This window comes from Tauraco erythrolophus, chromosome 1 (genome assembly GCF_009769465.1).
Source record: "Tauraco erythrolophus isolate bTauEry1 chromosome 1, bTauEry1.pri, whole genome shotgun sequence".
In the NCBI taxonomy this organism is placed as follows: domain Eukaryota; kingdom Metazoa; phylum Chordata; class Aves; order Musophagiformes; family Musophagidae; genus Tauraco; species Tauraco erythrolophus.
Genome location: NC_141465.1, coordinates 127267587 through 127287115, shown reverse-complemented (window position 1 = coordinate 127287115; position 19529 = coordinate 127267587). Strand labels below are relative to the sequence as shown.

Below are 19529 nucleotides of genomic sequence, written 5' to 3'. Positions count from 1 at the left end.
ATGCAAGCAAAAAATGCATCGTTATGTAGAATAAGTAGATTTTTTTTTTCAAGGCAAAATTCCTATTAAAACTAGTCCCTAAACTACTGAAATGGTGACTTGGTAATGTACATGTTCCAGAAGACCATTCAATGGAGGATTTTTTTGTCTTTTTGTCCAGGTACATCAGTGCCATGTAAAACATACAAGTCCGGGTAGCAGAACAGCCCAGTGCTCAACAGTGTATGAACATTAAAAACAAATTTCAGCTCCTCTGGGAAATGCTGTTACAAGCATGACACATAGTGGTATACAGGAAAATGGGTTTGTACATGAGGGAAAAGATTTAAGATTTCCATCACAAAATTGTATACCCGGCACCTCTGCTGTGAAGACAGGCTGAGAGACTTGGGCTTGTTCAGCCTGGAGAAGAGAAGGCTCCAGGAGACCTTCTAGCAGCCTTCCAGTACCTGAAGGGGCCTACAAAAAAAAAAATCTGGAGAGGGACTTTTTACAAGGGCATGGAGTAACAGGACAAGGGGCAATGTATTTAAACTGAAAGAGACACGCAATATGCTGTTTACATGTGTAACATGCAAACCCACACTGAAACGCACTGCTGCTTTTAAAGACTCATTAATTATAAAAATACACAATTCCGAAAACATGAAAAACAGGGTAAATTTAACAGCAAGTATTCCAGTATATACTTGTTTGCAATGTAGTTTCACTATTCTTAGGCAGGTGAAAGCCTATGGGATCAAAACTCACTTTCCTTAGTTTTCGATCTTTCTTTTGAGGAAGTATGGGGGTTGGTTTCATGTACTACACTCGGTTTCACCTGCTGTCCACATCTACTAGAAGTTACAGCCAAACCAATACTCCACCGAGTACCACCGTGTCAAGATGTCATTTCATGAACTACCAGGACCAAACACTGGTGCGTTAAGCCTGTTCTGAGGAACTGCTCAAAACACTCAAATTCAGAGAGAGAGACAGCTTTTGCAGCTTGATGAGGGATGCAGATGTTTGGTTACACAAGGCTGCAAACAATTAATGCAGTGAAACAGGAAACCCACAGCACTCTGTACCTTCTGAAAGCTCATCCTTTTTCATTTTGAAAAACATCACAGGCCATGTAAGACTAGGCTGTTATTTGTAAACCCTATACCTTCTTGCTTGATCAAAGCTGGGTTTTTTTGAGCTTACTTTTTTGAACAGGTGAATTTTAAAAGTGGTTTTCTTGTCATTGATGGGGAAAGTCATTATGGAACTCCTGAAGTATCTTTAATTTTCTGCTGCAAGTATGAACAGGAAAAGAGTAGGAGGGATGAATAAAAATCCAAAGCAAAACTGGAGACAATGTATACAGGAGCTTTCTTCCACTTATGACCAAGTTGACTCAGCAACCAGCGGAATGTACTTTAAAAGAGCGTAACAAATAGTTATGGGGTGCCAGAGCCTGTAGCATTAACAGCGGAAGGGCCAATCATCTCTATTTTTCTCCATTTAGCATTTAGTATACAAGGGAGCAGACTACTTGCTTAAGAACAGAAATTCTGGTTTCCCCAAGAAATTCCATTTCCCTTGCAGTTCTTTAAAATGGATTTTACATGATGAAAAGCTACTGCATGCAAGGATGCAAATAAATTAAAAACATATAAAATAAAAAAGTGTGGAAAACATAAGATATTTAGAGTATTTATATATGCATATGGATAGACACATGTTTGAACTTGCTTGTTAAATAAGAACTTTATCCTGGCATTTGAACACTGCTCATTTTGCTGTCCAAGTTCAGAGTTCTGCCTACAAAAACACAGATGGCATGCTACTGGCTGCAGCTATCTAGAATTTTTCACCCACTGAAGTGATTGCTCTCTGTATTACACTAGTAAGAGCTCCATTTACTGGTTCAGAACACATCAGGGAACACCTGTTCAATTTTCAGAGGACCATTTGCAGGCATACATTTTTGTAAGCTTGTACCCTACCACTTCACGGCACCTGACGTTTTCAAATTTAAAACAAAACAAAAAACCCACAACAAAACAACAAAAAAAGCAGGCATTGTTAGAAGTTAATAGAACCTTTTAGGCAGAACTTAAGAGCTGGAACTTTTAATAGGGGCTCAAGGGAGTAAGCAACCATGCTCTCTCCAAGTCAGGGAGAAAACAAGAACTTAAAATGAAGGTAAAGCAGCACCAACCCAAATTTCATACATACAGCATCGGTGTTACTTTCTTGGTGTTTGGGGAGGGTTTCTTTGGTAACATATTTCAAGTACTGCTAGAGACAGAACTCTGAGCTCAAGTCAAATTGTACCCGTTGGAAAACAGTAAGATCCTTAGAAACTTATATTTAGCTTTAGAATGCCTTTACTACACTCTGTGTTTCTCTTGGCATTATTCCACATCTGCCAAGGTAGGTAGATGAGCATCCGTGTATTTCAACAGCATCCAGACAGTCCCCAGGACTGCTTGTTTACCTATGTAAGTTTTGGCACAATAAATAATGGTGTACATTTTGCATGACTTAGACAAAAACACTGTTCTTTCAGCTGTAACCCACAATTAAGAAACTATTTCAAAGAGAAAAGCAAGCAACATTACTGCATGAGTTGCTGCTTGGATAAAAGTCTCATCTTTATCCTGTTTTCAAACACAAATCTTTACTGACGGAGAACTGAAAACAAAAATAAGGTCTTGATTTCTCATTACAGTGTTTTGCTTATGCTGTTCAAAAGAAATAATATTTTTAAAATATTTTAATTCAAAGGTACAATTATAATTTGAGGCAGACATTTTAAAGCTTGGTTTTTCTCTCCCAAGGTTTGTCCTGTAGATAAATTTAGTTCATAGATTACCATCCTCAGAAACAAAAGCTATGCACACCTACACAGAAATAATTTTCCTGAGACACATACAGCTTGCACTGTCTTCTCCTACTACACATTTCCACCTACTCTCAAAAAAGATACACAATTTTGAATGTTGTCAAATAGGACAGAATATACATTCTAAAGACTGTCAAATATATACAGCACCTTGGTAATTTTACAGTAGTCTGGCTTTTTCTATATTCTCCACAGATGAGACGCTAAGTTATTCAGCCATTTCACTCTCCGTTCACTTTTATATTTAACAATTCAAATACCAAAGGTAAAGGAGTAAAAAAGAAAAAAATTCCCCTCTGCCAACTTTGTTTTTAAGTTAACCTGATCTCCTGCTTTTATACATGAAATACAGCAAAAGTCAGCAAGTACTGAAATCCTTAGCAAAATACTTTTTATTCCATCCCTCCACAGCCAAAGGGTATTGAAACCAACCTTAGTTTCAGAAGACAAAAATGCAAGTCTACAAGTGTTCTTTCACATTTATGTTTATGTATTTTTTTATTCTAGATGTAGAATTGCACATTAATCATTTCATAAACTCAGATTTTTTTGTATCTGTATTACTGTGTACTTCATAGCAAACAGTGCTGAATTTAACACGTGCTACCCAGTAGATCCAGTCTAAACCGAACACTTGAAAAATTAACATGCACAGCGGACTGAGAACACATCTACTGGATAGTCAGTGCATTAAAAGTAAGGTTGTAAGCAAGGGCTAACAGCTCTTTTACTCTCAATCCCATGGAGACACTCCAACTAGAATAAATACACTCACGGGAGCAAGAGCAGGAAGAGCTGTTACCCTTCAGGTTTACACCCTCGTTTATTGTGCGTCGAATTCCTTTGTAGAACGGAACACATGATCTGGCATAAAAACCCGAATCCATATAAAAGTTAAATATCTGATTACAGTAGCAAGTCACCACTTCATAACGGGAAATAACTTGTCTCTTGGCATCATTATTGATCTGAATTCTCTTTTTTTTGTTGTGCGTTGGATACCGGTAACTCAAGACTCGCCCACAACAGGGGCTCTGCTTTTCTCATAGTAAGCTCAATCTTCGTAGCCGTCATGTTCACATAACTCCTCTTTACATCGATTACCTGGAACAGAAAATATGTTTCACACTTCAATTTCAGAAGCAGACTGCTAGATATTTGGGAATTAAGTTAGGAAGAATACCTTATCACTAAATTTCAGCAGATGTTTAGGTAGATGGAGCTCGCTCTGTCACCTCGAAAAGCCAGCCCTCTCCCAGTCCCAAACTATGTCTTTGCATAAGTAACACACACATGGGTCTAACACACACATAGCACGCAACTGTCTACTGCCAAGGGTAGTCTGTAACACCACCATCAGAGTGCTGGGACCAGAAAGGACCTCAAGAGGTCACCTTCTGCTCAATGCAGCATCAACTATGATGTCATACCTGATCACTTAGAGCATCAGATTCAGATTTAAATGTAATTACTGAATGACATGCAACCAAATTTCTTTCAATAGGCAGAGTAATGAGCTAAAACAAACTGTTTTTAAAGAGAGGAAGCTGAGGGTTTGTGGGTTTTTTTGTTTGGTTGGTTGGTTTTTGGTTGTTTTTTTTTCTAAATACAAAAATTATACTTACTCCCCATAATTTCACACTGCGATGAAATTCCTTTTCTCCTTCAAATACAATATGGATATTTAACTTAAGAGGAAAAACAACAGAAAATTTTGTCAGGCTAATAAAACATTTGACACCTCAAGTATGTTTAAGCAAAATATATCACATTAGGACTCAGATCCTACAATGAGCAAAGTGATCAAATTGTCCGTCAAACATGGAAGTGAAAATCTATTCTAACAGATTCTGAAATAGCACCACAGTCAATAGTGGCCGGGTACACATCCTGGAAGCTGTATCATGTTCTCCAAATGCATGATTAAGAAATCAGAGAAGCATTTTAACACTTAATATTAGTAGCTGTGAAACTGCATGCCATTAAGAAGAATATTAAATTACATGAAGCCAAATACAACTAAATTATGAATCTGTAATTATTTACAAAGATGGTGATACAAATCCATCACACTCAGGTTTTAATTGCAAAAGTCTAATTTAAGATTTTTTTTTTGATATATTATATTGCAGCTTTAAAAAAACCCCAACACATTAAAGTACAGATGTCCAAACAGAAGGGAAAAAACAAGCTATACATACTTGAACAAATGCCAAGATAAAGCCATTAATCAAAAGAGATTCTTATGCTACCTCTGCCTTGTAAACAAAGTAGAAGGCAGATTTCCCTAACTTCAAGCTGCTGTAAGAATAAAAAAAAGAATTATATCTTAAAGTAGATACTCACCATTGTGCTATTTGCTTCTACGAAGCTCAGATCAGGAACAGAGTTTTTAGCATATACAGAAATAGTCACTTCTCCTCCAGTCTGGTGCCAATCATGCCTACATGGAACTACTTTCTTACCCTATATAAGGAAAAAGGTACAGAAAAAAGATTTAAAATTGCATTCAGGAGTATTTTTACAAGACTAATCAGGATAAAAGCCCAGTACTATTTTAACAGCCAATAAGCAGAGCTAATAAAGGATGGCATTCCACTTTCACAGGAGACTGCAAGACTCCACTTACATTTTTTTTTTACTAAATATTTCAGCTACTGGTCCCTGACAAACACATGTGAGAAAATCAATGCTTATGACAGAGACTACAGTAAGAATCTAGGACATTGTAACAGGAAAAAAAAATAAACCAACCATCCCCCCTTTTTTTGGCCCTCAAAAATAGCCATGACTCCAAGTAACTTCCACGTTACTGCAAAAAATTATTGAATCTTATCCTCTGTAGGAAAAATGAATGGTGAAAAAAACCCAAAAGACCAACAAAAAGGTCAAGTCAAGCCCTGTTAACTAGAAGCCCATTATCTCAATATACACATATTTAACAACATATAGTTCCTAAACATTCTGGGTAACTTCTTTACAATAATACTCTCCTGCTTTAGCCTGACAACTTCAGCTTGCTTTTTTTTTTTAATGCTTCCTTTCTGTATTTCAAAATACTTAAACATAAAACTTCAAAGCAAGCAGCAATTCCATGACTTAAAGTAAGTAAAGGACTTGTGAATTAACAGTTGTAGAATGAGGTAACAGAACTACACCTTCTAGAATACATCTTCATTTTCTTCTGTTGAATGTTACTGATGTTTGCAGTATCAAACCCATTTTGCCTCAGCAATAAACAATATATTCATAACAATAATTTTGTGTTCACCTGCATCCAACATGCAACCAGCTAATGTTTTTGAAGTAAATGTTCACTTCCATTGTTATGTTCTACAATATTCTCTAAGAATCTTTCTAAACCTTGAGCAGAAATAGTTTTCACCTTGTAATTCTGCAGTTTGTTCCCAATGTTGCAATAAAATACCTACAAACTAAAGAGATGCTCTCTCTGCATTTGTTATACTGGTAGCCAAACCAAAATACTGTATTAGAATCAGACTAGAAAAATACTCAAACAAAAAACAAACAATCCAAATTAGACAGGAAGAGACCCTTCCATCCCAACTCCCCACCCACGGAACCTCATCGACCTCATCTACCCTGCCATGCCCACCTAAACAACAACTCAACTACTCTGAATGAAACTGGAAGAACAGTTGTTTTACTATAGAGCACGTATGGCTGCTCTCTTCACGGTCTTTTGGGGAGGAAAGACTTCTAATACTCTTCCATTAAAGAAATATATATGGAATACATTCTATACAGAATACTGCAAACCTTCTTAAAGAACAAAGCAGAAGAGACTGCTATTTTTTTCCTGATTTTGCCAAACCCATGTTTACTATAAAATAGTGATACTGTACATATCACTAAAAGGAAAGGTGGTACCCTGTTACCTCTACCACAGACTACTCCAAATTCCACTTCCCTCTTGTCACACTGTGCTTAATACTCCCCACACTACTTCCGAGGTCGCGGTCAGTAACAGCCCAACGGCAGCAATAGCTCCATCGAGCACTTTCCAGCACTCCAAACACAGCGTGGTCAGTACAGAACGCCACCTTCCCGCTACTCACCGCATCCTTTTTAGTCCATACATGAGTCCCTGTCGTGCAGCCTTCTTGAGCCAAGAATGTATTGAAGTCAGATGTTTTTCTTTTACAGCAGCTCCAGTACTTCATCCTTCAAAGTTTGCAAAGTAATTAACAAACAATATTTAGGACACGATTTAGTGCGAGCACTTAAGATCTTTCCTTTGTGTAATATTACTGTTAATTTAGTATACCCTCTTCAAGCACTCCCATTTTTGACTGAAGAAGAAATACAGAATGAAAACGAGGCAACACCTACAAATGAAGCAGGAAGACACAACAGACTAATTTTTTTTAAATTAAAGTTAACGGAATACTAACCCTTCATGGAATATAGGTACACCAGAATGGTACATACATACTTCTTCTGTGCTGTGTGGTCCTTCGTACGTCTAATAAAACAAAGAATTTAAAGTGGATTACTGTTAAAAGAAGTGGACCAAAGGAAAAATCAAAACAAAACACAACCCACAACAGAAACATTGAACAAAGCACTATATAGCTTTCGAGTAAATAATCTAAACCTAATGGCTTGCTCTAGCTTTTCAAAATAACCAATCAACCTTCCTTCACAAAAGGTTCCCTGTCACTCCTCCTAACAAGCTACACGCTGTATTAGTTCAATGGAGTATGTCAATGGCGACATCATCTATTTTCATAAAGGTCATTTTAGATCCTCAGAGATCTCCCTCTTTAAAAATAATTTGAATATTCAGGGAAAAAAGTACTTAACTGGAAAATAAATTAAACTTATAACTCATAAAACACATGGATTCTCAAAAGGAAGTAAATTAAACAATATACAACTCTGCAACCGAGTATCGTATCAGTTCTTCCTCACGCAACGAGACTGCTATAGATTCTTCTCCCACCAGAGTTTCAGCAGAAAACGCAAAACCTGTCAGATACCCAGTGAAATACCTATTTAAATTGCACAGCCCTGTTCTGTACAACACAAGGGTGTCAGTATAAAAAGCTTTCAGCCTTAAGGACTACGTAATATGAAGACTAATTTTGGTGCTAGAAGTGTTAAAGTATTTCCCTTGTAGATTCTTCTGGCAGGAAGCATTAACTGGTAAGATCTGCAGATGCTTCTGACTTACACACGGATTATCAGGAACAATTCAAGTGTTATCAGTAAGCCACCTCTCACCAAAATTTTATTTCACATTTTAAGTTGAAATATGTCAGCATCACAGGTTTGACAAGCTAACTAACTAGAAGTTCAGGACACACTTAAAAAACGTAACTTAGACTTCCTGCATCCACCATACGAAACAGCCTGCAATGGTCCACACTAAAGTGTTACCATACGTGGACTTTGTGCTGTTTCCAAATCAATTTGTAGCACACAAACAAACACCCAAGAAAGGAAAACAACACTGCACACTTCATAGTTCAGCGGCTGGGTTTAAGCGTGGAGCCGAACCACTTACTTTTGAACAGCCTGCGTTTTTACACGCCGTCCCAGTCTTGATTTCATCACTGTCTTCCTCTGTAAACAGAATCATATTATAGAAAATAGCAACTGAATTATGTAATGTACTGAATATTTTGTTATTATTGAGAATTAAAACGAGCTGAGGAGTAGAGTAGGAAAAAACACCACAACTCTCAAGCTGTCTGTTTTCTGCCTGGCACTGAACTCTGTCAGAAAGGTACAAAGAAATAGAAATTATGCAAACATTCCAAAAGCTCTATTACCTGTGCATCACATTATAGGTTCTACACCTTTACACTATTCTAAGTGGGGCAAAAAAAAAACCAAACATGAAACGGATTATTACAATCATAGAGGAAGAGAGCAATCACTCATCTTGTTTGGTTTTGTAAAACCAAGAACGTTAAAGGCTCCAACTGCTGTCCATAAATACACACAAGGAAAGAGTTTGGATACCACGTAGAAAGAAGAGCTAAATGACAGTTTTTGCAGAACAACAAAAGAAAACCAAATAGCCACAAGTGTAGATTGAAATTAGAAATTATTTCTTAAGAAGTAGTGTAGTTCTGAAACCAAATTCCAAACAAACTGTAGGAAGGAAAAAAAAAGGAAAAACAGATAAGTGAGTACCAGTCAGTCTTCAAACGAATTTTACCAGTTTATGAAAGGCTTTATATGACATCATGCTTGCAAGAACATAAAAGTTCATTTCTTGGGAAACTCTTTCATGTATTCATAGATGGATGTTCCCATCGTGTACATTTTACCAGGAAATCTTACAAAATAGGCAGCTCAAATAATTTTAATGGGAACATACTGCATCTAACACCCAAGTCTCTACGTTTTCACATTTAAACTTTGATTATCGTTCCCTAGACTGGACGGTATTTCCCAGAGTATTAAGAACAAGAACATAAATACATGAAATAATTACTTCAGAAACAAGAACAAAAAGCAATTCATTTCTTTGTGTGACAATTAGTGTCACATAACTACTCAACCTCCCTACATCCTTACCTTTTTTGTCTTCGTTTTCTGATGACAGTTTCAGTTTATCTAGTGCTTGCTTCAAGGAAGCTGACACTTTCAGCTGCAAATTTGTCATTGGCTCATCTGGGCTAAAAAAAATTATATAATAAACCCATGTATTCATGTCAGCTTCATAAAAAATAATTTACAAAAGACAACAAAGTAGTAACTTTTAATCTTGTTCTGAGGCTCCTCCTTTGCAACCTCCCTTACAACAGCGAACAAACTAGATTTGTAAATGCCAATTCCTACTGTTTACAGAAAAACAGATTAGAAATATAGAAAGCAGACTCAGGCTTCAACAGGAAATCCTAAATACTTTACAACAATAAAAATAAATCAGAGAGATTAAGGAATGTAAATACAAGCATCCTAAAATTATTTTTATGACTGTTTAAAACACTAAACACAACTGCTAGTGGCATTCTAAGCTACAAGGCTTTAGACCGGAATTTTTGTTTCCTGTGAGGCTGAACGCCGAGAGTCTGTACTACCTTGTGCTAACCAGACACCTTTTATCTCATTTTGAGGCTTAAGGTGATATCATCACTGCTACCAAACACAAGCTCTTTTAAAGCTAATTTGGGAATTTTTACACTGTATGAGATATGTAACACTGAATAACCAAACAAGCTTTAACCTGACTAACTGACCACAAATCTGGCAAAACTTTGTTCCGTATACTGTACCTTGGCCTTTTAATTGTTTCCAGTGGTTTTGGTGCCTGAATTATGTGTTCTTGAAATTTGGGTTTCAGTTCAGCTAGCTCCTTTCGTTCAGAGGTAGTTTTGACTTCTGGTTTAACAGGCTCAGGAGGTTTCTCACTGTTATGGAGACCCTTTGTACAGCCCTAGTATGAAAAGCATGCATTTATATATATGCAGTGTGGTTTGTGTGCACAATTAAAAATTATCAAAAACTGCAAGAAGTTTTCTCATTTCTTCAGCCCCATCTGCTCCTTTAGCCGACTCTAAACATTGGCTGCAAAGAAAATCCTACAACTAAAGTGGAAAATCTCTTAATTTGGACATAAGTTAAAGAAAAAGGCATACTTTCTGCAATCAAAGTACCAAAAAATATCGATTTTCCTTTATTGTTAACAAGAGTCTAAATAGGTTTTGATAGAACTAATTTTAACCATTAAAGTTTGAAAATGAGACTCGACTTCAACATTGTCTCAAGAAAAACAGTGTGTGCAAGATTTCAAACAGTTTTAACAAAAGTATGCAAATTTTAAACATGTAACCACATGTACCAATCAACATTTATCACTGTCATTTGACGTGTAAAAATTGTAAATAATCATACATACCACAATGCTTAAGAAGTCAGAAAAGTCTGTTGTTCTTCTCTTACAACACGACCAACCCTACAAACATTTTTGGAATAAAAACAAAACAAGCATGACTATCTTACTTGGCAACAGCTAATAAAAAGCAAAAGACTAATATATTACTTTACAAGATGCGACACATCATGATTAGAGATTATTTTATTCTCTTTTTTTGATAACTTTGTCATCATCTGCATTTTTGAAAGTCAGAGAAACCTGTTACAGTTGCCATTTCTAGTTCACTCATACTGCCTTAATAGAAAGTTCAGGAAATTGAGGCAATATTTCCATGACAAGGTAGGTGCCAACTCTGGCGGAAAACAGAAGTGCTACTTTATCTCAAAGTAACACATAAGCAAAACAAATACTGTACTTGAGACTAGGCTCACCTGTGGTGTAATGGAAAGGCCCTCTTCCCAAAATGATGAGGATTTTTTCTTTCCTTGAGTGCTAGTCAAGTCTTTCAGGTGCTTATTTCCCACCACAAGGCTGGAGATCTGCCTTACATAGCCACCTATCCAACTACATCAATCAAGAGCACTTCTTACTATGTAAACCAGAAATTCAATTTTAGAGAAAATTATCTTGCCACTGTGAATGATGTATCCTACAACTCAAAGAACCTTATTAAAGGCAACAGTTTGACTAAAAAATGCACCACCACTTGGAGAGCTTAAGCAGTGTGACACAATGGGTTGTACTTAGGTGGCTCTGAAATCGCCTCAAAATATTAATTAACTATTTCCACAGTCGAGGAGACAAAAGGTTCACCCTGCCCACTTAGATTATCTAGAATTCATAGCAGGGAGAAAACTGCCCATACAAAATTATGACAAATTTTTAACTAGGCCAAGAGATAGGATAATGAGAGGAGAGAAAGCAGTACTTGTTTTAAAAATGGTGCGTATTTAAGAGAAAGCGGGAGTAAACACAATCTTTTGAGGCAACTGTACAATTTGTGTCTTTTTAATTACATGCAAGTTTTTCATATTGCGTTACGAGCACAACTATAATTTTGTACAAAGCCAACTGGCATGGTCCAAGTTAACTGTGTTGTATTTGATCTAAGAGCATCTATCTCAGTTTGCCAGTGGCACACTGTGGCCAATTCCAGAGTCAGGTACTGGAACAGGAGTAATAACTCACAGAAAACACACTGCTCAGCACATACATACAAACCTCCATGAGCCCAAAAGACACCACGCTGTGGGACAGAGATGAGAGGCACTGCCAGTAGAAGCAGTTCCTAAATTCCACAAAAAAACACTTGCCCCAAAGCTCCATTAAATAGCAGTTCGGTGTCCTAAGAAAGGTAGTTGGAAATCCTGGCCACTCTGATTTCCTTGAATCATACAATCATTTGGTTGGAAGAGACTCTCAAGATCATAGAGTCCAACTGTTCACCCTGCACTGTCAGGGTCCCTAAACCATGTTGCTCAACACCAAATCCACATGGTTTTGAAACACCTCCAGTGATGGGGACTCCACCACCTCTCAGGGCAGCCTGTTCCAATACTTCACAACACTCTCTGTAAAGAAATTTTTCCTAATATCTAACCTAAATTTCCCCTGGCGCAACTTGAGGCCATTCCCTCTCGTCCTGTCATTCATAACGTGGGAGAAGAAACTGACCCCCATCTCCCTACAACTTCCTTTCAGGTAACTGTAGAGAGCAATAAGGTCCCCCCTGAGCCTCGTCTTCTCCAGACTAAACAGCCCCAGCTCCCTCAGCCGCTCCTCACAGGACAAGTTCTCTAAACCCTTCATTAGTTTTGTTGCTCTTCTCTGAAACCGCTCCAGCACCTCAACATCCTTCCTGAAGTGAGGGGCCCAAAACTGGACACAGTACTCCAGGTGTGGCCTCACCAGTGCTGAGTATAGGGGGACAGTCACTTCCCTGCTCCTGCTGGCCACACTGTTTCTGATACATGCCAGGATTCCGTTGGCTAGGTCACTTAGGCTACCTCTGTATTAATCAGTCAACAGTGTCAGGCTTTATTTCTGGACACCAGATTTCTGGCCATACACTATTAAATTGTTAGAATGATTTCCAGTACTGTTTTGGCAGTTGTGTCTCAGATAATTCCCTGTAGGCACTTTGGATTCATCCAGTAGATCTTGAAGTAGGAAACCAGTTTAATATAATGAATATTGGCTCTGCAGTTGGCCAGTTGGCCACTGGAGATATGGTAAATATACCATCACAGGTATATTTAATTCACTACTAAAGATGCAGCCCAAAAATCCCGTACAGCTGCATCAGAGGCATGGGTGACCAGCCCCAACTTAACCAACACGCTAATCTGTCAGATCAACAGAACATAACTATTTTTTACAGTAGGCAAATGTCACATGCACATTAGTGCTCTAGACACATAAGACCACAAGCAGTTGCTTTGAATTTCAAACAGGTTAATTAACTGAAAAAGCATGACACCTCTCAGTGCCCCCAAAGGCCTATTCAGAGGACCTAATTAAACCCGAAGTCAATCAACAGGAAACACATCACACAGACTCCCATGACATTTAGACCATATGAGTACAGTTTTTAATTTCTTCTGCAATTTTGAGTAAATGTGCTTTTCTAATTTCATGGGGTTGCTCAAACGCAATAGGTCGGACACCAGTTTCTACCTCATTGGAAGATTTGGAACTGATAACAAGCGTACTGTTTTACACGTATGGGAAAAAAGGTAAGACATAAAAAGACAGCTGCATACTTACTTTGAGAGCGTCATGAAAGACTGGCACACCTGGATGATAAGTGCATGAATCTACAAGAAAATTACTATTATTAATATTCAGGCATACCAATCATCTTTATTCATCTGATCACAAACCCAGTCAAAATTTCACACTTTCAACTCACGTACGCCATGAGCTGTCCCACTTCCCCAAGTGCACACAATTATGAAAGAAAATACAGACTCCACAAAACAAGCTTTCTGAGTGTATAAACTTAAACAATCCAGATTTTTTCTTCTGTATTATACAACACAAACCAGAAAGCAGGCATCTAAGACACTTCTGCTCCATATGGAGCAAGTAAATGGACCATCCTTTGCCTTCATCAATAACTAGTCCTTAACAGTACTTAAGCGAAAGTAAAAAATGTGGCCCTATGGCCATCTGACAGACATAAAATATGGATTTACAGCATCAAATACATCTATTTGCACCTGATCACAGCTTTCTACCTAAAGGCACTGTGTTAAAAAGTCCTCTTAACATAAATCTTGAGTTCGCTTATCAACACTACAGCTTTTTACATAGCGATTCTCCTTTTTTTGTACTTAACAGCTGTATTTTTTTTCAAGTGTAAACTCTTTGACATCTACTGCATGGATAATATCTTAGGGACCTAAGTCTAAAAGTGATGGGGAACACTAGCTATCTTCTAGTCTTTAAAGCAAAATCTTTCTTGTTGTTAGAAACAGCTAACATTAAGTGATGCAAACAGTAACAATTTTTATAATAAGCCTCTGTAAAACAGAAGAGTGAAAAATAGTAAAATTCACATAATAAGAGTAAAAACAGAAAAGCGATAAATAACATTATTAGTAATCTGCCTATAGATATTAAATGGGCTTAAAGACAAATAACTTTTTGGGGTTTGGTTTTTATAACTATGTAGATTTTTAAGAAATCTTGCTTGGTACTGTTGTCTTTAGTTTTCTCTTCAGTGCCTAAGCCCAAGGCACTAGTGCAGTCTGACAGACATGTTGCTTTAAGATGACCACCTTAACTCAAAAGCCACATTATTTTGGAACATTAGCCCTCCAGGTGGACTTACACACATATCCATGAACTTCTACCAATTCCTTCAGCTCCAGGATGAAAAGTTAGTACTTTTGTAAGTGAAAACATCACAGGAAAATGTGAATGAAAAAAAAGTTTATTTTATACAAAGAACCCAGCTAAATCAAAGTAAAACCAGAGGTTGTTCTTTTCCAAAAGTATTAAAGCATATAACCATAAGAATCATGGTAGTACACCTAAGCTCTGTTTGCAGCAAAGATTATTTCTGAATCAGAAGACTTAAATTAGTATTTCTAATCCCTCACAAGCACGTGGGTTTAAAAGAGAGATGTGCTGTTAGTCAGTGCAACGTTTTTAGAGACCAAAATCATCTTACAACCAATTAACTCAGGGACGGCTATCCTCCAGCTCACAAGTCAGACATAGACAAGTGTCTGTTTGTTCATCTGGCCAAGTCCAATCCATTTTCCTTGCTCCCTGAAGCCCTCTCTGCAGGAGGTACACCATGAAGAAAACGACAGCCCACTCTCTGCTGTTATCTCGTGAAGGCCACGCATGTTCCACAACAGGAAATGCTGAGACAAGTTCTGCAGTACCTCAGAAAGAGGTAGTGGGACCTACCCACTGAACAGTCTGACCATTCTGCGTGCCAGAGGATAGTTAAACACCACTCATACTGAGCCCAACGACTCTTATCTGATCAAAGTTTGTATCCACAAAAATATCTCATCTCAGACGGGGTCGGGAAAACCAGGAATTTAGCACACATCAATAGTCATCCGAGCATATCTATTTCTGATTTGTCCAGAGTTTGACTTCCAGCCTTTGGCTGTTATTCTACGTTTTTCACTGAAAAAAAGTCAAGCCATCTCTCCTCTGCTTTTAATACCTTCCCTTAACAGAATAAACTTCAGGTTTTTGAAAACAAGGCGTTTCCTCTCACCCTCAGATCACTTTTGAAGATGCAAGTACCACAGATTTTCAGGTTGTCTAGTGGTTCTTTTTTTTTTAGCTGATTTCATACTCAAATCAATCCCCCTCTCACTGCTGTCTGCTGTTACCTTGCTGCTACATCTCAGCTTACTCACTGAAGCACTTCATTAGTCTTTTTGTTAAATGTCAGAGTAGAAAATGGTACAGGTCATCCAAACTTAAGAGGTATTTACAATGAAATCCTGTTGGAATTCCTGAGGACCAGATGAGACATCTGTCAGTCTACAACTTGCAAACCAATCTGCTACCCTGTGGAAACACTCCAATACTTTACAAGCTATGCTTTACAGCATACCTGTACAGCACTTAATGACCTAATGGAAGGTCATTAAATCTGATGAACTTCATTCAGCACCCTAGGGAAGTTGATGCTGTCAAGTGGTTGCTTACACTACGAAGCTAATTCCACTGTACTACTTCTCACAGTGTTGGAAAAAACGATAGAAAATATGACAAATGTGGTATGGCAAGAGTTTATAAATAGTTCACAGAGAAAAGAAAGGCTCAGCCTGAGAAACAGAAAGTCATGAGGAAGACAGAGGATCAGAGGGTGCACTTTATAGGAACAGAGTTTGAACCATGGGGACCAGACAAGGTTAAAGAAAGCTGACTTTGGGCACACAGACTCAAAAAATCTAGGCTACCATTTCTTGCAACTCCATCTCTCACTCACTCCACCTCAGAAATACATAAAATAAGTTTTCATCAGGTCTGTGATCATGATTATCCTGCAGGTGCAATATCACTGTGTTTGATCTAAGGTAAAAGGGTATAAACAAGCATGAAAGAGCATGTGCCTCTGTTCTGGCAACGGACCAAATTAAACTGTATTAAGAAAGATCCAAATTATAGCCTAAACCAAAAAATGTTTCAGTATATTGAAGAAATTGAGACAAACACATATATACTTCCCATCTGTCTGTGCACACCACCTGTACAATTGTCATTACGCAGCATTGCTTTCAAATCTAAACCAAAGTGTGCATCTACTACCTCATATCATTGTTTTAGAAACAAAATTTGACCTGGCCTTGAAGTGGATTAGAAATGTTCATATGGTCATTCACAGCTTAAAAAAAAAAAAAAAAAATTAAAAACCTACTACCACTCGGGAAGTTAAGTTCTGCCTTCTATGTCAGATGCTGCACAAGTCTTCGACAGCATGGATTAACTAGTAGTTCACATATCTAAACTGCATGTGAAATTTGTACCTTGCCAGGCAAGCCATGGATGAACTCATAACTGCACTCAGTCACAACTCTGCAGACATACCTTTAGTGCTTTCCCTCAGGCTGTTTTTCTGCCTCTCTTTAAGAGGCATACAGTCCTTCATGTCAGCCAGCTGCCACTTGCTCATAGGCTGGAAACAATTAAGAGTTTCTACAGAAAATACATGCATATATTATTTCAGCCATCTGATTTTAAAGAGAAGATTAATGGCCTCTTACATCAATCATCACTATGGGAATATCTATACTGCAGGCTGACTGTAGACAAAAAAAAAATGAAAGATTCAATCAATACTGCTTTGAGGCCAGCAGGCCTTATTTTCTACCTATTTTCATTTAAGAAAACTTCCTATTAATACATTGATCCTAAGCTTAACTATTAGATTATGTCAATGCAAAACCTCCTATTAAAGGGATAAATATTTTGGTGTTTAACACATATACTAGCTTTAATTCCCCAATATTTGAGAAGTAAATCCAACACAGTTCTGAAACAAACAAGCATTTAAACTTGACAGTCAGACACAGGTAAATAAGATTTAGACACCTAAGCCGTAGCCATCCCACTGGCCCTGGAAGTTTAGGGATGCCAAAAGTTATCATCATTCTACCTCCTCTAAAAATGTCAAACTTGGGTTTTCTGAAGCGGCCCGTGCATAACTATGTTTACCTTTAGAACTGCTTAGTTTAGAACACAGTAATTCCAGTTAAGTGTTCCAGCCATTTACCAAAACAAACTTCATGTCAGGAAGTTGTTTTCCTCAATCCAAGCACAACACTATTAGAACAGGGCCATGCCAACCAGATCACATCTACTACAACTTTGATCATAAACATAGGAACATACGGTAAAGAACTGCCATTTTAACAAAGAATTCAGGTTATGAAGCTCCAATGAGAATTTCTAATATAAACACTCCTATCTGCTTTGTCTTTTGGGGCAAAGGGGCTCCAGGGGTGGTGGTGGTGGAAGAGATCATTAAATAGAAGCATTCCACAACTATGTCTGCTTTTTCTGTTACTAATATTAACAAGTCTTATTCAGAATGCTGCCTCTCTTTGGAAATGCTTAGCTCAGAAAAATAAACAGCTTTATGCCATAGTTCTTAATCACAGAATATGCACATGCTAGAATGTGTCAGCCTGCTTCTGGTCTTATGGGTGACTAAAAATTCAGCTAATGCAAAGAGGCCACTCTAGAAATTCAGCCAACAGAGTTACATTACAAACCAGTTGAGGGCAAGCCTGCTGAAAACTCAGATCACTCTTTTGCAGCATTTGTGGAATTATGCCAGCTAAAGCAATCGCCCTTTGAATATGTTTCACCAGGTATTGATATCCAGTATGCACAGGGCTCATAGCACTTGGTAAAGCAAACATACTCGTATCATGAGATACATTTAACTACCTGCTAGTCCACATGCTACAATTAAAAAACAAAAAAAGTAGTTGATAACTGCTATGTATGCAACACCCACAGAGGTCCTCAAAGAGAAACGTCTGTTGGACGTTTCAGAGAAACTGAAGGCCTCCCTCCAGTTTCTACCTTTAGAACACACGACAGTAATGCACAGAACTGCTAATTATTGCCTCTTTGCCATCACACCGCTGTAAACAGCTCACTTTTTATAAAGAACCGCAGAGCCAGGCTGACCGCCAGCCCCGCGCTTCTCCGTTAACGGGAACTCTCGCCCAGGCAGGTCTCGCTGTCCGGCCTGAGCAGCGTCCTACCGCCCCTGCCGCACCGCAGGAAAACCCGAGTCTCACCGGGAGAAACGGGCCGGGACGCGCACCCTGCGGTGACAGACAGGCGGAGGCGGGAGCGACACACGCACACACCGTCCCCGCCGCAGGCCACAGCTCTCCCCGCCCTTCGGTGCCGCCCGTCCGCAGGGCCCGTCTGACAGCTCCGCTCCGCGGCTCCAGCAGCCGGGGAGGCCACTGAGGCCTCGGATCACTCCTCAGGCCCCCCCTGCAGACCCCTCGTAACGCCCCCGAGAGGCCCTCCCTCGCGGCCCCCACACCGACCGATGAGGGAGGCATCCCGCGCCCCCCTTCCTCCTCCGCCGCCGCCTCTCCCCGCCGCTCTCACCCTCCGTGTTGGTTTCGGGGTCGAAGCGCTGGCCGCAGCCCCGGTTGTAGCAGAGCAACGACATGGCGGTGGAACAGCCGGCCCGGCGCTCGGGAGAGCGGCGCTCGGTGGCGCGGGACGCAGCACCGGCAGACGGGGCGGCTCCCTCGGCGGAAAGAGCCGGCCGGAGCCCTCCGGAAACTTCACGAAGCTTCGGAGGAAGGGGAGAGCGGGCAGCGGCGACTGCGCAGGCGCCGCCACCGAGCGCGGGGGCCGTTGCTAGAGCGAGAGGAAGAGGAAGGAGGAGAGGAAGGCGCCGGCTGGCAGGACGCCGCAGGGCGCATGCGCACGCCGAGGCGGGCGGGAGGCGGGCGGGTCGCGGCGCGCAGGCGCAGTGAGGTGGGGCTGTGCGGCGCGGGGGGGGCGATGGCGCTGGGCGGGGCGGGTGCTGCTGTCCCCGGGTGACTCTGCGGCCTCGCCGGCCGCGGGAAGGCTGGCGCCCCGGTATCGCGTCTCTGCGAGAGCCCTTCAGCCGCAGCGGCAGGACGCGGGTTGCCGCCGGCTCCTAGCGGTGCGCCCTATGTCCAGGGCCCTGTGGCGCCGGGCCGGCCTCCTCACGGCCTTGTCTGGCGGCCGGGGCCGGGCGGGGCGGAGGGGCGTCCGGGCGGTGCTGAGGGGGGGTCCGGCCGGGGCGGAGCGGGGCTG

The 19529-nt window shown here is 39.9% G+C and overlaps 1 protein-coding gene across 1 annotated transcript; it reads right to left on the bottom strand.

The window, feature by feature from the left end:
- Positions 1–839: 839 nt before the first annotated feature.
- On the bottom strand, positions 840–18920 carry CHORDC1 (cysteine and histidine rich domain containing 1). Its single transcript, XM_086621970.1, has 11 exons — positions 18846–18920; positions 13497–13546; positions 10752–10808; positions 10129–10289; positions 9428–9528; positions 8406–8464; positions 7291–7361; positions 6955–7060; positions 5222–5341; positions 4501–4563; positions 840–3979 (listed from the first exon to the last, which is right to left on the bottom strand). Exons 1-11 carry the CDS (start codon positions 18907–18909, stop codon positions 3836–3838), a joined length of 996 nt encoding a protein of 331 aa, XP_086478096.1. The 5' UTR covers positions 18910–18920; the 3' UTR covers positions 840–3835.
- Positions 18921–19529: the final 609 nt, after the last annotated feature.

Bases quoted from the DNA above. Each gene is read 5' to 3' on its own strand.
- CHORDC1 (XM_086621970.1), bottom strand. From the start codon at position 18,909: ATGTCGTTGCTCTGCTACAACCGGGGCTGCGGCCAGCGCTTCGACCCC. The intron at 10,809-13,496 runs GTAAGTATGCAG...AAATGTTTGTAG, and splicing joins TCTTTCATGACGCTCTCAAA to GGTTGGTCGTGTTGTAAGAG. The intron at 5,342-6,954 runs GTGAGTAGCGGG...TTCCTTATATAG, and splicing joins TATGGACTAAAAAGGATGCG to GGTAAGAAAGTAGTTCCATG.